This window comes from Phoca vitulina, unplaced genomic scaffold (genome assembly GCF_004348235.1).
Source record: "Phoca vitulina isolate PV1807 unplaced genomic scaffold, GSC_HSeal_1.0 scaffold70, whole genome shotgun sequence".
NCBI classification, from domain to species: domain Eukaryota; kingdom Metazoa; phylum Chordata; class Mammalia; order Carnivora; family Phocidae; genus Phoca; species Phoca vitulina.
In genome coordinates, this window is record NW_022589773.1 from 4,899,772 (window position 1) to 4,914,829 (window position 15,058).

The 15,058-nt window shown below is 49.2% G+C and overlaps 1 protein-coding gene across 7 annotated transcripts in view; it reads left to right on the top strand.

The window, feature by feature from the left end:
- Positions 1-15,058, top strand: part of DAPK1 (death associated protein kinase 1) — a 176,882-nt gene that overhangs the window by 81,850 nt on the left and 79,974 nt on the right. For all 7 annotated transcript variants that reach the window (XM_032392944.1, XM_032392941.1, XM_032392939.1 and 4 more), the window contains exon 3: positions 13,006-13,227. In XM_032392944.1, the coding sequence (XP_032248835.1) occupies positions 13,006-13,227 (222 nt within the window). The remainder of the gene's footprint in view (positions 1-13,005; positions 13,228-15,058) is intronic.

The following is a 15,058-nucleotide window of genomic DNA, read 5'->3' on the forward strand; positions in this document are numbered from 1 at the left end:
GAGAGTCAAAGTTAATACTTAGATTTTCAACTCCGTGGGGGGTTGCTGCCCTAACCCGTGTTGTTCAAGGTCAACTGTATTAATTAAAAAATTTTATTGAATGCACCATATTAGGTTCCTGGGTGTTAATTTTCAGAAAGAATCCTATGTACAGGTATGATACGAACAGTAGCTTTTTTTTTTTTTTAAGCTCATCTATTGGTAGAGTGTTAGGAAGGGGATTAAAACTCACATTTGGTAAGCTGATTCTTCCAGTGTTACTTCTTTGTAGTTCTAAACAGAGTCACTGGTAGTGTATCCCTTATAAATGCCTGACAAATTGTGAAGTAGCTGGAAACATGGGCTCTATTTCTGTGCCAGTCACTCGCCTGTTCAGTGGAAAGCAAGCTGCAAATCCCATGTGTTGGCCTCCTACAGCTTTCTAGCCACCACCTCCCTCCCAGAGTTCTCCATCACCATGAAGCCACCTCACTGTGCTGGAGACCAGCGGCCCTCACTTCGGGGGTTGATCTAGAAGCCGCGGAAGGCAGCACCTAGAGTGGAAAGCCTAATCAAGCGGCCTGAGGTGGTGCGCCTGCCTTGGGGCATCACGAGTGTGTGTTCGATTCTTCGCTGCCCTGGGCCTGTAGCCCTGGTTTCCTTAGAGCCTTATTGCCTGCCTGGGAGTTGTGGTGGATGTAAACGGGGTGGCCTGCCTGGCCTAGGTGTTTCCATGTGAGGGCAGGTAAGCACAAGCTCTTGAACCCAGTGGCAGGACCCTGCGGCCCTCGGGGGAGGCGTTTTGGCCTCACTCAGCTTTGCACAGTCAGAGGCCGTCTGGGTGGCGAGGGGTGTGGGGGCCCTTCGCCCCCCATCCTGCAGCTGAGGAAGTGGGCACCCACAAGCAGAAGGGCTTCCCACCACACCTTGACAGGGGCCTTTGTAGAGGTCGGCACCCCTTCTCTGCTGAGATGCCTCCCTCCCCTGCCTCTCCCACCAGAAAGTTGTGTTTCCATCAGATAGAGCTTCTGAAGCTCTGGGGCTGATCACTCCGACTCCCCCTGAACTCAGACTCCACAGTTTCTTAGGAAGTGACACCCCACAAAAAGGGGGTTGGGTGTGCAGTCCCTGCTCTGGGAGGTCTCACTTTCATCCCTCAGGCACGCGAGGTGCTTTTCACTTTCTCTAGTGTTTGACCTAAGACCTGGTTGGTACCACCCGCTCCTCAGAAGTCCCACTTCCGGGGAGAAGTCACGTCATCTGGGTGCTCTGTCTCCCAGCTGAGGAATTCACAGCCCTCCGCTGCCTCTGATGATAATCTGCAGGTTTGCTCAGGTCCGATCACAGGGGTGAGGTCAGCCCACGTGGCAGGCTTCCAGGGACTTCTGCTTCCACCGAGGGAAGACTCAGACTTCCCGGGAGCTTGGGTTTCTCTTTAACTTATCATCTTTCGGTTTCATCTGCGTCGCTCTTTCTTCAGGTAACTCCAGTAGTGACTTTCCCTGCCAGCCAATCCCTTGCCTGGCCTGAGGTGACCCCCTTGGTCCTCTACCTGTTTTCTCCTCTCCCCACACTTCCTCTGTGAGGTGAGTCCCCACCTGATTCGGAGCCGAGGTGGTGGATCTGTAGGCATCATGGGAAAGGACTTGGGAAAGGACTTGGCCAGGAGCGCTGTATAAAGGACTCCTCCCAGCCTGGCTGCCTTGTTGAGACCTGGGCCTGTGATTCTTGCAAGCCCTGGGAAGAAGAACCATGAAGAAGCCGCTCCCCTCAGTTGTGTTCAGTCTCCAGAGCCAGACGGGCCTGTGTACAGTGTCTCCCAAGCGCATCGGTCATCCGAGTGCACTGGAAGCCATGTCACAACAAGCATATCTGCATTTCTTCCAAAGGCACTCAGGTCCAAACCCTTCAGTGTAGACCTGGCTTCTTGGGATAAGGTGGAGTTAATCCTTCCAGTGACAAAGCATGGCGGAGGGTCCCAAACCTGCCCATGACATGCTCACCTTGACTGCACATATACAAAACTTGCCCATGAAAACACACAAGCAAATAGTATTTCTACCTAAGCTGAGATGTGCAAACATCCAGGCATCTTTGTGAAGAGCCTCTCACGTTCCAGAACCAGGCAGAGTACAATTCGGGGAGGATTATCACACAGTTTCTAGAAGCTTCATTGAATCTATGCAACTCGGTGTAGTATTTGCATGATTACGTGTGCCCATTAGACTCGGCTGAACTTTACCTTTCTTGTTACCTTTGGCTAGTTTTCCCCATCTTGAATCTCTGCACCTTGAATGAATCTTTCTTTTTTGGTCATGGGATAAGGGACTTCAGCTCAGCTCCTGTTTGTGTTCCCTTGCCCCATGAAGTTATATGAACCTCCTGCTCTCTTTTTCAGCTCTTTTCCCCCGAGGGCAGCTTGCTGAGTGGAGGACAGATCCTACCTTATGACCCAGTTAACTTTAGCCCAGAAGCTGAAAGGGGATGATATGACAAAGTCAGGATGATCACATAAAGGGATTGGCCCAAGGGATAGCATGCTGAAGTCGGAATGAGTGAACAAGGGACTTACCCGTCTGAGTTTCAGCTGGGCAACCCAACCCCCCCCCTCCATGTTTCAAACACAGTCTTGGGGCAGGAAGCCCAGATCTGCAGTCACCTGTCGCGATCACCATTGGTTAAATGGGAGGGCTGATCCTGGTGTGACACCTTTCCTTATAAGGGCCTTGTACTCTCCGTAATACTGGACTCAAAGGGCAGTCCTGATTCCAACATGGGACTTGGTATATTTGGAGAAAAATATTTGGAGTGTTGTTGTTTGTTTTATTTGTCTGTTGAAGGTCCTCTTTAGATTGCATCAAATGACACTTTTCCAGTACTTGTTATCTTTTTTGCTTTCCCTTTGGCTTTAAAAACAAAAAACAGACACCAAGCACGCGTTCTGTGCCCAGCCCTGATTTCGGTAGCCCAGGTGGTGCTGAGTGGGGTGGGTGGAGTTGCTCCCAGCCCTCAGCTAGCACGGGACCCCACTCTGCACACCTCCATCCATCATATATAGCACTTGCAGATCTGTTACATGGAAATGTCTTGTTAAGCCCTGTGGGTTGTAAATTCCTGAAGTCATCACCATGTCTGAATCAGGCAAGATTAGATATGGCCACAAGTGACAGTAACCAAAGGAACTGCCCCCCCCCCCCCCCAGAACAAGATGGCAGTGTTGCTTCTAGGCTTACATAAGCCAAGTGCCCGGGAGGCTGCTGAGGACTCGCTCTAAGGGGTTTGAGGGTCCAGGCTCCTTCCCATCATTGCCACGTGCTTTCAGTGGTGGCTCTCGTGGTCCCAGGTGGCAGTAGGGCTCAAGAGTTCTCCTATGAACCGACCAGCAAATAGTACTGCACTCTGCCTTGGGGTCTCCTCTCTCCACACCTACCCTGCTGGCTCTCAGTGCCTATCCACAATACCCGACCCAGCTGACCATCTGAAAGAAAAGAAAACTTAGTCTCAAGTGGTACTGGGCTTGTGTCAGGACTAAGACCATCGTGCATGTCCCCATCTCCTCTAAGCAGCCAGACCAATAGCCAGAAAGAGGCAGAGGAGTACTCACTCCTAAAACAGCAGGTGGCTTCCTCTCCCTGGCCTGACTCAGTCGGTCCCCACCCTTCTAATGGGCCAGAGTCCCGAAGGGTCTCAAGCCTCCCAGTGCCAGCTTTGCACTCAGCTCCACCCCGCCGCACCCCGAGGGTGTGTGCCTTAGGCAGTAACCTCCAAATGCAGTTCTGCGTTGAAAATTAAAGGGAAACTGGGCATACAGAGTCCAGCCCCAGCTCTGAAGAATTTAACTGGGAGAGAAGACTAAAACAGACTTTCCTTAAAAAACTTGGATTTCAAAATTTCAAAACCCTCCATGACAAAAAAAAAAAAGCAAAAAAAAAAAAAAATCAGAAAAGGGTTTTGTGGCTAACCACCCAAACCCTCTGAAACGCTGGACGCTGTCCCTTCTCGTGGAGAGGGCAGAGTCTGCCGAGTCCCGCGTACCGAGACCTGTGTGACTTTCCCTAAACTTGCTTGACCCATGACACCCTTTCTCCAAGTAGCATCTGTTTATTTGGGAAATGTACTTCCAGATGCATCTCAGACCGTCCCCGTCCAAAGAGCTAGCCCAGGGACAAGTGGAATGAGCAAAGGCATGTACTGCTACCTCTCTAATCATCCTTATTTCTGAGTCCTCACCTGCTGGGGTTTGCTAATTCCTTAATTATAATGAGGCTGTTCGAGCTGCCTGATGCTCTTGTGTATTTGGTTTCTTTGACCCACTGGCAACACCATACTTGTGTGAGAAGCCAGATCCTTGCCCACCCTTGCCTTGGGTCCTGGCTTTTGCTCTCTTCTCCTGGGCGTGGACTTCTCTATGTGGTCCTGTCCTCCAGGAGGCTGCTCTCCCCAAGGGGTCCACTCTCTGCTCAGTTCTTCCCCCCAGCGTGCTGCTCCAGTGTCTCCCAGCCGCCCTTGGGCAGCACTTCTAGTTCCGCATCTCACTCCTGACTCGAATGTGTTGTTCTGGTTCCCAGGGTGATAGGCTGGTGTTTATGCCCTTGGTAAACCCTGCCTCCCGTTGTCCATACCCTGGCAACCTGTGCTGCTTTCTTATTGGTGGGGGAACCCTTCTTCAGATCAGGTGCCATTTTTTTATTATTTATTTTTATTTTAGGGGGTAGGGGCAGAAGAGAGAGAGAATCCTCAGTAGGCTCCACACCCAGCACAGAGCCCGACGCAGGGCTCGATCTTATGACCCTGAGATCATGACCTGAGTTGAAATCAAGAGTGGGATGCTTAACCGACTGAGCCACCGATCATGTGCCATTTTGACTGAGCTTCGTAGCAGTTTAAAATCATTTTTGAGGGGTTGTGTGTTTTTAGTCATCATCATCATCATCACTGGCTTTGGTGTTTTTGTAAAAGGTGTTTTGCCCTCCTGTCGTGTGTAGCTTCTCAAAGGGCGGAGAGAGGCAGTTCGGAGTGTGGGCTGCACCACGGAAGCCTTCCAAGGGAATTGAACTTGGTGCTCAAGTTCCCAGTCCCCGGAAGGGTTAGCCTTCATCGTCTGCTGAATTCTGTGCGCTGGTGGCTGAGGATGGGAGGGGAGGCTTCCACTGGGCGGACTGAAGTGCTTCCTCCTCGGCATCGCTGTCGCCGTGGGAATGCCCTGGGCGTGAGGACCAGTGAGAGTGAGGATTAGGTAGCAGCGTGTTCACGGAGTCCTGTTGGGGCGGTGGGTGTTGTGTTTCAGGGTGGGGACCGGCTTCCCCACAGAGACTAGAGAAGGTAAACTGGAGACGAGTGGCGAGCACAGCTCAGCCAGGGATCTGTGAAGGCATTTCAGTGCGAGCCTTTGGGGTTTGTTGTTGGTTTTGGTTCTGACACAGAGATCCCTCCTAACTGCTGCAGAGCTTTCTTTGAAAGATAGGGAACTACTGCCAAGATGAGGAGCAAAGAACCTGAAACATGAGCCCCACATGTAGATGCGGCCCAGGGGCGGCGGGGGGAGAGGCTACATTCAAGATGGCCTGGGCATTCTTGCTCCTTCCCATGCCCTCCCATCCCATCATGCCAGCTTGTGCCCCTGGTCACCTGCTGGCCTCTCACCCTCCGTATTGAATCCTTCCCCTACACAGCTTCCCAGGTCTCGGGTCAAACCCACCATCCCAGATATTTTCGTGGCTGTTCTAACTGTCCATTGCTGCGTAACAAACCACCCCCAAATGGGGAAGCACAAAGCAGCAGTTTACCATCCTCTCTCATGCTTCCGTGGGTTGCCCGAGTGTTCCTGCTTGGGGTCTTTCACGAGGTGGCACGACACTGTCAGCTGGGGCTGAAGCCATCTGAAGACTTGATGGGCCAGATGTTAATGTCCACTCGCCCGGCTGACCTGTTAAAGCTGCTGTCCGCTCGGAGGGAGCTGTGGATGGGGATACCTCCACACAGCTTGGGCTTCTCCCAGGCTGGTGGCGGGGTTCCAAGAGGGAACGCCCAAGAACGTGTGCCCCAAGAACCAGGCAGAAGTCCCAAAATCACTTTTGCCACATTCTGTTGGTCAAACAAGTCTCAGATTCCAGGAGACCAGGATGAGAGTCCACCTCATGATGGGAGAGACGAGGTCACGCTGCGGGAGAGCATGTGAGCTGGAAGACAAGTGACTGAGGCCATCTTTGCAAAGGACTGTTTGCTTCCCCTCGCTTAGCCGCAGACTAAAACTTCAGCATCTAAGTAAAGCCATAAGGTCTTTTGGGGACCAAAGGGGACAAATCAAATAGGTTTCATCCAAAATGGTTGAGTCCTAATTGGGGGAAAAAGTGTAGAGACTTAATACGGAGCTTTCACAGTTGTTGCAGAAATTTGGTGCTGCTTTTCAGCCACTGAAACACACTGTCCCCTGTGCTTCTTTGAGAAGTACCAAGCTGAGACAGCTTGTTAATTTTCATCCCTTACGTGAGCTCCATGTGCTTAGAGAACCCAGCACACATGCATGGCCTATTTCATGTTGGCATCACTGTCATACAGATGGGGAAACTGAGGCTCAGGGAGGTCACTGCGTTCCCACATTGTTGGCCAAGTTGGGGTTGTCATTGCTCCATACTGTGCAGGGCCCTGTTTGTGGGGCTGCCCTCACCCTTCTCCACCGCTCCCTCTTCTCTCAGAAATACAAAGCAGCTCTTCCGTGCCTCTCCAGCTCGGCTTTCGCTCTCTCCTCCTGGACACCATTCCTCCACACACTTTCTTCACCTCCCAGCTGGCGTTCAACCTTCAGGACAGCCTGACCTCATGCTCTCCCCTGGGGTGCTTCACAGTGGCCGTGTCCTTTTTATGGCCCATCCCATACTATGGTGTTATGTGCTTGTCTCTCCCATTAGTCTGTAAACCCTTTGGGGTCTTTTCCTCTGCCGTCAATGTGAACTCATCCTTGAAAAATCATTTCTGTCACCTCATCTCTTATTTAAGACTTGTAATTCCAGTGTTCAGGCAGGATTCAAACCACTGATACTCTTTCAGTGCAGATCTTCAAGAAAAATAAATGGCCCATAACCAGCACTCAAATTGTGCCGAAGGTTGATACATGAATTCAAAAGTAGAAATTATTTTGCTTTAATTAGAAACCTTATTGCAAAGTCTTGGGAGGAGGGGAGAGATGGAGCTTATCTAGATTGAAGCCAGATCTGTTTCCAGCATTAATATAGGGAGTTCATAACAATAAATAGTTACCATAAATAATTTTTAACTTATATATGCTGGGAAGAGACATTTAAAATCAACGAAAAAAATGGTATACTGTTTTAGCCCCCTTTTTTTGAATTGGCACCCACCTTCCTGGGTGGGAGCTTGTTCCAATGTGGTGTCTAGATCAAGGTCAGCAATGAAAATTTTAGCCCCTAGGTTAGGTGCCAGCACAAAGGTACAACACATCGTCACGTTCAGTCAGGTTGCTCTTCCTCCCTTCTGAATGCAACACCTCTGACACTGTACATTCATCCCATCTTTCCCCAAGTGAACAAAAGTCCCACAAATAAATGAATTTGAAAATAAAATCCGACTGGATTAAACAGAGTTCATTCAACAGCTTTACTTGTAATGCATTAAGAAATATAATGGACCTATAAAAGCCCACATGCTTCACAAATGTGTGCATGCCATCCTTGTGCACTGACCTTGAGAATCTTTTGTGGCTCTTTCTAATTGTTAGTATAGTGCTTCGGAAGCACACACACAAACATGACTTACTCTTTATTGCAGTGAACTTCGGAGCATGGTGACACAATGGTTTTAATTAGTTAAAACACTTCCTGAGTTTTCAGTGGGGAGGAGAAGGCAACACTGCCCAACTGCATTCAACCACAGCCCTCCTCTCTGTGCCTCCCCCTCACAAAGCTTTTTCCTGAAATGATTTCTAAACCCATCTGTAACTTCACAGGGGTGTGGCTTGTATTTCAAACAAAATGGACATAGGCCTGGGACAGCAACGGGGTTCAGTGACTGGAGCATTGGAGGCAAATGCACTTTGGGATTCACTTCTCAAGTGTGGAACTTACTTACAGGAAAGATTTGAGGCAACTAGAAAAAAATCTCTCTAAGGCTTGGTTTTTTCATTGATGGAAGAGTTGATGGTGATGTGAATCTCGTAGGGTTGTGATAATGAATAAGGTCATATGTGTAAAACTCCTTGCATAGAATTCTGGTTACAGTTCATTGAGTGACTACAAGGTGATCTGATTAGATCAATGAGTTAGACAAAGACATTAGGTGGCAGGTTGTTCTTTATGAAGTTTTGCTCCTTTTATCCAAAGTTTTCTTTTTTTGATAACATTTATGATTATTTTTGAATCAAAAATTTTGTTAGTATAAAACTCCTTAAAGTGGGATGTGTCTCATTGGCTTTGTATAGATCTGGCCATTAGTGGTTAATACATGTTTATTACATTTACTTGAAAGTTTCTGTGTCAAAGTGAACTTGGCTGGCTGTACCTAGTCCAACAAACTGTTCTGTCAGTTATTAGGTGACAGAAAACATGAGTACATTTTTAGAAAACAACATACAATCGATTCTCATTATTTGTGGTGTAGTTATGTTCTATGATTTCACTGCAAACACTGAATTAGCGAATACTGGACCATTAGTTCTAGAGAAAATACAGGGTTAAGTTTCTATGAGCCTCTGTTCATAACATTTCCATCATCAGATCAGTGCATAACCTTGTTTCATGTATGTTTCTGTTAAAGGGTCTTGTGTAATACACATCGTTGATTCCTTAACATTGGACTCATGGCCAACAGCTCTGATAGCCCTGCCCAAACAAAGCTTATCTATCCATTACATGTTTTCTCCACAAGTCCATCACAGCCTCTGTACTTATGAGCGCTGGACTTCACCCTTTGGGGGCTATTTTAAATAGTGAAATCACCAACAAAAAGCAAAAATGAGAAAAGCCTGTCACTAAACGGACTCTTTAAAGGACATTTGTTTACTCTCCGGAAGCTGACGTAGAAGGCAGAGTGTCGCCTTGACCTGTGACAGCTGGGCATGTGCACCGCGGGGTGACTCAGATCCTCAAATGACCGTGACAGCGCTGCCAATGTTGATTATGAAGTTACAAGTACAGTTTAGGGGGTATGTGAATTTGCAGATACGGATCCTGCAAAAAGTGAGGGTCACCTGTATTCTGTTTTGTCCCTTTAAATGTGCCGGTATACAGTGCATTTTCTGTTTTCCAGGGACGAAGCTGCATTCCCCCATCCATGGACCATCGCTGCAGCTGTCCATGGGGGTGTCTGTCACTGGGGAGCCTCCGGTGTTTGTAACAGGACGGAGGCTGGAGCTCAGGCAGCCCCCACCCCGCTCCCCATGTGTGGCGGTGGTGGCCCTGCTTCTCGGTGGGCATTTACTTTCCTCCCTGCCCTGTATGAGCTCACCCTGGCAGCAGTATGGGATTGTTTCTCTGGGATCCCATGATTTAGAAGCTCTTGCCCCAAAAAGCCTAAACAATTTGTTGTTTCTATTTTCAGTTGTTATTATTGGGGGAGGGGGATCGCGAAAGAGAACCTAGCCCCCCGACGTGGGTGTGAGGGAGCTGGGGGCCAAGGGCCGGCTGCTCAGGAAGGAAAGGATGGGAGCAGCAATTCAGCGCCAGCCCAGCCTGTGGCGGGGGCGGGGATGTCGTGTTTGAAGGTTGAAGACAGATGCCAGGATTGGCTTGAGTTTTACACACTTAAACACAGTACAGCCCTGTTGCAGTTTTTTCTTCTTAGAGCTCTTTTCCGCTGGCAGTTTTGAGAGGTTGATACTTGGAGGCCTACTGCAGCACTTTGAGCTTTGACGCACAGAGTGTGAGCTTGTGACGGTGGCTCCCGTTGCCGAAGATGAGTAATAGCGAATAGTCGTTGAAGACATAATACTGCTGGGCGCTGTTCCAGTCACTTTCCCTGTATTATTAGCTCATTTAATCTGTCCTTTCCACCCCAAGAACCCTCCCGGGTAAGCACTTTTATTCTACCCACTTGGCAGATAAGGAAACTGAGGCAGAGAGTGGTCAAGGAGGATGTAAGCCCCCAGTTACGTAGCTAGTAGGTGGGGCGGGGCACCAGCTCAAACAGGCAGCCTGTGCCCTCAGCCCCACACAGAGCTACAGAATTACAGTGAAGTGTCTTTGGTTAACACCTCTGGTTTTTAGGATCCAGAAGTCAAGAGCCGCGCATAGGCATCATGCATGAGCTCCTGGAGGAGCCCTGCATCCCGTGCCTCGGGGGATGAGAGATCTGCCTGACAGGCCTCTGTCCTCGTGGAGCTGCAGTCTTGGGAGGAGTGGAAATGGGCAAGAAATAGGCAGAAAACATCCGAGGTGCTCGGTGGATTCAGGTGCAGGAAAGAGCACTGGTCGGAGCAAGGAGGTGGGGCAGATGTTGGATAGTCAGAGATAAATAGGAAAGGTGTCTTTAAAGATAGCATTGAGATGGGTGTAGAAAAGTGGTCCTTGAAATTAGTCTACACCTTCTCGACCATCTGCAGCCAGCGTTAGTCGGGACCTTAGCCACAGCCATGGGATTAGAAACACATCTTCTCCTGGGCAGGGGGTTCTATCCCACCTGCAGGCCCTCATTCCTACCTGCTTTCCCCTCGTGGGGACCCGGAAGTGTGAGTGAGGTCGACTGACTGGTGAAGGAGTGGGTTCCAGATGTTTCACTGCAAATGTGGGCAATGCAGTCAGCTTGGGCCTGTGCACAAACTCCTGGCCTTGACGCACAGGGGGTGCAGGGCCTCCCGCTGGCCCAGCCACGAGGATGGGTGGGCCTTGATGCTTTCACCTTCCCATAATTAAAAGGGGAAAGGTCAGCATGGAACATTTGGCAGGAAAAACAGTTTGGGATAGTCTTTGAATTTAGGCTTGCATTTACGTTCTTTGAGTCTCTCCTAGCTTTTTGGTTTTGTTGTTTAAATCAGCGTGATTCAAACCATTGAGGCTGTCTTGAATCTTTACAGCCCCTGAGAAAAGTTACAGTGCTTGCCTGACAGGCATTCATGGGCCAGCCCCTGGAAGCATGGGTTGTGTGTGGGTCGGAGGTCCTGGGTTGGACCAGGGCACTGCCCCACCCGACATCCTGGGACCCCTTGGGAGCTCTCAGCTGGGACGTGATACCCTCTTTGTGAGAAGGGGGAATGTAAGTACCACTTCATCAGACTCTGCAAAGTAGTAGCTGACTTTGTTCTATAGTCAGGCTGTTTTCCTTCCCCATAAGCCCCATCTCTGCTGCCCACTTCCACCCTCCAAGAGAGAAAAAGCCCAATTCTTTGCTCTGCAGAAAAAAACTGAAGATGTTGTAATACAGTCATAACAGATCCCATGGCTCTTTAAGGTCGTGAGTTTACAGGCAATTGGTGTTATCGTTCTGGTGTGATTTATCTTCAGCCTCTCTATTCTGCTGCAGGGGGAAAGAGAGTCTTAATAACCTGTCGTGCAAAAATCTGGCAGTGCCAAAGAAATAATCCTTTACTGTGTGTTTTTCTTCACTGACCTCTGCTGCTACCGTAAATGAGTAATGTATTCAAGTATCCATTCTTTAACATTGAAATGGTACTGTTCATTTGATTTTCTCTCCCCCTTTTGTCTTCATGTGAGAATAAAGCTAGTTAAAAATAACTGTGATAATTCTCTATATAGCAGTTCTCCAGCATCTGCCAAGAAATATACAGATCCTGTGATGGGTGGATCCACCCTACTTTGGGCTCTGGGGAAGAAGCGAGGTGCCAGCATTAATACAGGAAGGGTCCTTTGTATTGTGTTTCACTTACTTTCAGGGTAGCTTACTGACCTCTCAAGACTTTCCCTGCTTATGTATTCATTTTATCATTTAGTGTTAAGTTCTGTTATTCTTTTATGTATAGGTAGGAAGCTCTGGTTCCATGCCGTGGCATAGGATGTATAGGATGCTTTCCTCTGCAAGAAATTGAAAGCCCAAATCAAACTGGCTTTAGCAGTAAAGGGAATTTATTGGCTTCTGTTGCTGAAAAATCCAAAGGCAGATGGTTTTCAGGCTAGGGTTGATCCAGCCATTTCACAGTGTTACCACAAACCTGGTTCCTTTTCTTCTACTGGCTCTGCCTCTGCAATGGTTGGCTTTAAACCAAGAGTGGACCTCCCCCTGGTCCCACGATGGCTGGAAGCAGTGACTGGGGTCATGTAGTTAAGTGTTCACATCCAGAAGAGAGAAGAGTCTCAGAAAAGGTCTTTGTCTCTGCATTCTCCAAAAGGTCTTACTTAGGTCATGTGCCTGTCACTGGAGCCAGGAAGATACAGTACACTGATTGGCTTAGCCTAGGTCACAAGATGCATATCTCTAGGTGGGGTGTGGAGTCAGCTTCCTGAGAAGTGCAGGATCCCTAGGAAGGAGAGAGGGCGGTGATGCTGGAGAAGTCACCAACAAATATCAAGTGTGTGTGGCTCATCAATCCCTGAGGTGTGAACAAAATACAAAGCTTTTTTTTTTATTCTGGATGTTTAAATTGATAAATATTGGTGCTAGAAATAGGTCACTGAAAGCAGGGCTCTATGTATTTTTCTCAGTTCGCTCATCTTGATCCCTTGTTTTCCCTGGACATACAGGAGAAAGGCTTGTCAGAAGGAGGTCAGGTTGGGGAGCTCCTTCCTGCTATCCCAGAGTCTGAAATGGGAGGGAGGAAGGAAGCACAGAAATGGAGGCATCATTCCCCATTCAATAAAATATTCTTCAAGACAAGATTATCTGTATTGCTTGCAACATTATTCTTAAAGAAACAGGTTTAATGAAATGGAAACGTACTTAAGAAATAACCCTGCTTGATTTGTTTATTTCCCACACTACGGACTTTCCTACTCCCCATTCCGTGGCCCCTCCTTGGTCATACCATGCCACATCCTTGCCGCATCCGTGCTCAAATCCTGGGTTTTGTAGGGAGCAATAAAGAAATGTGTAAATGACCTGTAACCTCTCATCCTCTGTCTGCAGTGGGCAGTTTGCAGTCGTGAAGAAATGCCGGGAGAAAAGCACTGGTCTACAGTATGCCGCCAAGTTTATCAAGAAAAGGAGGACGAAATCCAGCCGGCGGGGCGTGAGCCGCGAGGACATCGAGCGGGAGGTCAGCATCCTGAAGGAGATCCAGCACCCCAACGTCATCACCCTACATGAGGTTTATGAGAACAAGACAGATGTCATCCTGATCTTAGAACTGTGAGTGCTGTCTGCGTGGCTGTGGCAGGGCCGGGGAGGCACAGGGTCGGGGGGTCAGGACCGTTGGGGTCCGCCCACGGCTGCCCTGCGGCGGGACAGGAATGAGCTCTGCTTTGCCAAATCCGAGAACAACCGCGTGCTGCCTGCCCCGAGACCCGTCTGAGGTTCTCTAGAATGATGCTGAAGAGCGGCTTCCATGAATGTAGTGCCACCCGATTTGCAAGAGGGTCCCCAAATCTTGGGGTTTCCTCTTCCTTTGTCATGACGTCATTTGATTCCTGAGCTGTCTGATCAACTTTAAGCTTATGTTCTTTTTCTCCTCTCGCTGTTCCTCTGCCTTCCCTTGGTTTTTCTACTTTTCTTCCTCCTCCCTCCATCTTAGCCCCCCCACCTCCATTCTCAGCTGTTGGAACTGTCAACTCTAATTACATGAGAGGGTAAAATTGAACGAGCATCACTCAGAGATGATTATAGGACTTGTTTTTAAAGCCGTTCACTTATTTTCTTGGGCAGGCCCTGCCTGTCGGATGTGGTTATGGGCAACGGACTGTAGCGTGTTGTTCTGTGATGCGTCTCTCTGTCCCCAGGCCCCTGTCTGAGCGTCCCACCCCTCGCAAAGAAGCCGGCTGGTGGGGAGGAGAGGAAGCTCCCAAGGAGCACCTGGCTGGGGATGCCTCTGGGCTGTGGGGACAGAGGGGAGGCATCAGGGCCTTGAGGGCAGGAACCACGGATGGAGCAGAAGAAGCCAGGGTGACACACTAGTCCTGGGTGGTTCTTAAGCATTGATAGGCCTTGCTGGTTTCCTGGGGCCTCTGGAATTCTGATCTGCTCTTCTGCCAGCCAAACAGCTCCTCGTGTTTGCAGATCTCTTAGGGTTAGGAGGTGATTTTTGAGACCAGATGGGATGGAAGGAAGTGAAGGGGGCTTTATGGAGGGCCCAGCCTAGCCCCAGGGGCCCCACACTGCAGGCACTCTGGGCTTTGCCCTCACAGGGGCCTGAGGGTGCCCACAGCTTCTTGTCTGTCACTGGGATGTGGGTACTTTTTTTTATGGGTCTGAGCAGCAACTTGCTTAATTATAAATTGGGGTCATGATAGCTACCCCCACAGGGTCTTGAGGAAATAAGTGACTTGAGAATTGGACGATACCTAGCACAGCGTCTGATTCGTGGACATCTTTCCTTCCTCCCTTTAAACCAGAAGGTTCTCAACCTCTGCCCTACAGACATTGGGGGCTGGATAGTTCTTTGTTCAGGGGCCATCCTGTGCCTTGTGTAATATTTAGCAGCATCTCTGGCTTCTACCCATAGATGCTGGTGGCACCCTTCCCACGGGCTTTGACAACTAAAACTGTCTCCAGACAAGGCCACGTGTCCTCTGGGGGCAGAACACCCCCTTCTCCCCGTTGAGAACCCCTGCTTTCAGGAAGAGCTGGGCTTTAAGAGCACAGGGGATTAAGGGACTTGCTGGGGTACAGCCAAGGAGAGAGACATGTCACAGTGTAATCCTTGCTTTATGTGGCGACTCGCGAACCAGACGGAACCGAGATCAAAATCCAGGCCAATCCTTTACTGTCCATAAGCCTGCATTTCCTGTCTTAAGGCTGTTGTAAGAGGCTACGAATACAAAATTCCTGGGGAAGAAATGTTACAGATCACAGCTGTTTTGCCTTTTCAGAGAATTATTAGGTTGTGCCCAGTGACTCAAGAATGTCGCTTATCCTCTTTATACCCGCGCTGTAGGGTGATGCTGTGCCTTCCGGCCCTTCTGGCTCCCCCTGGCCTGGGCATGTCCTGGACTCAGCTGCTGATGCCTGACCCCGTACCATAGAC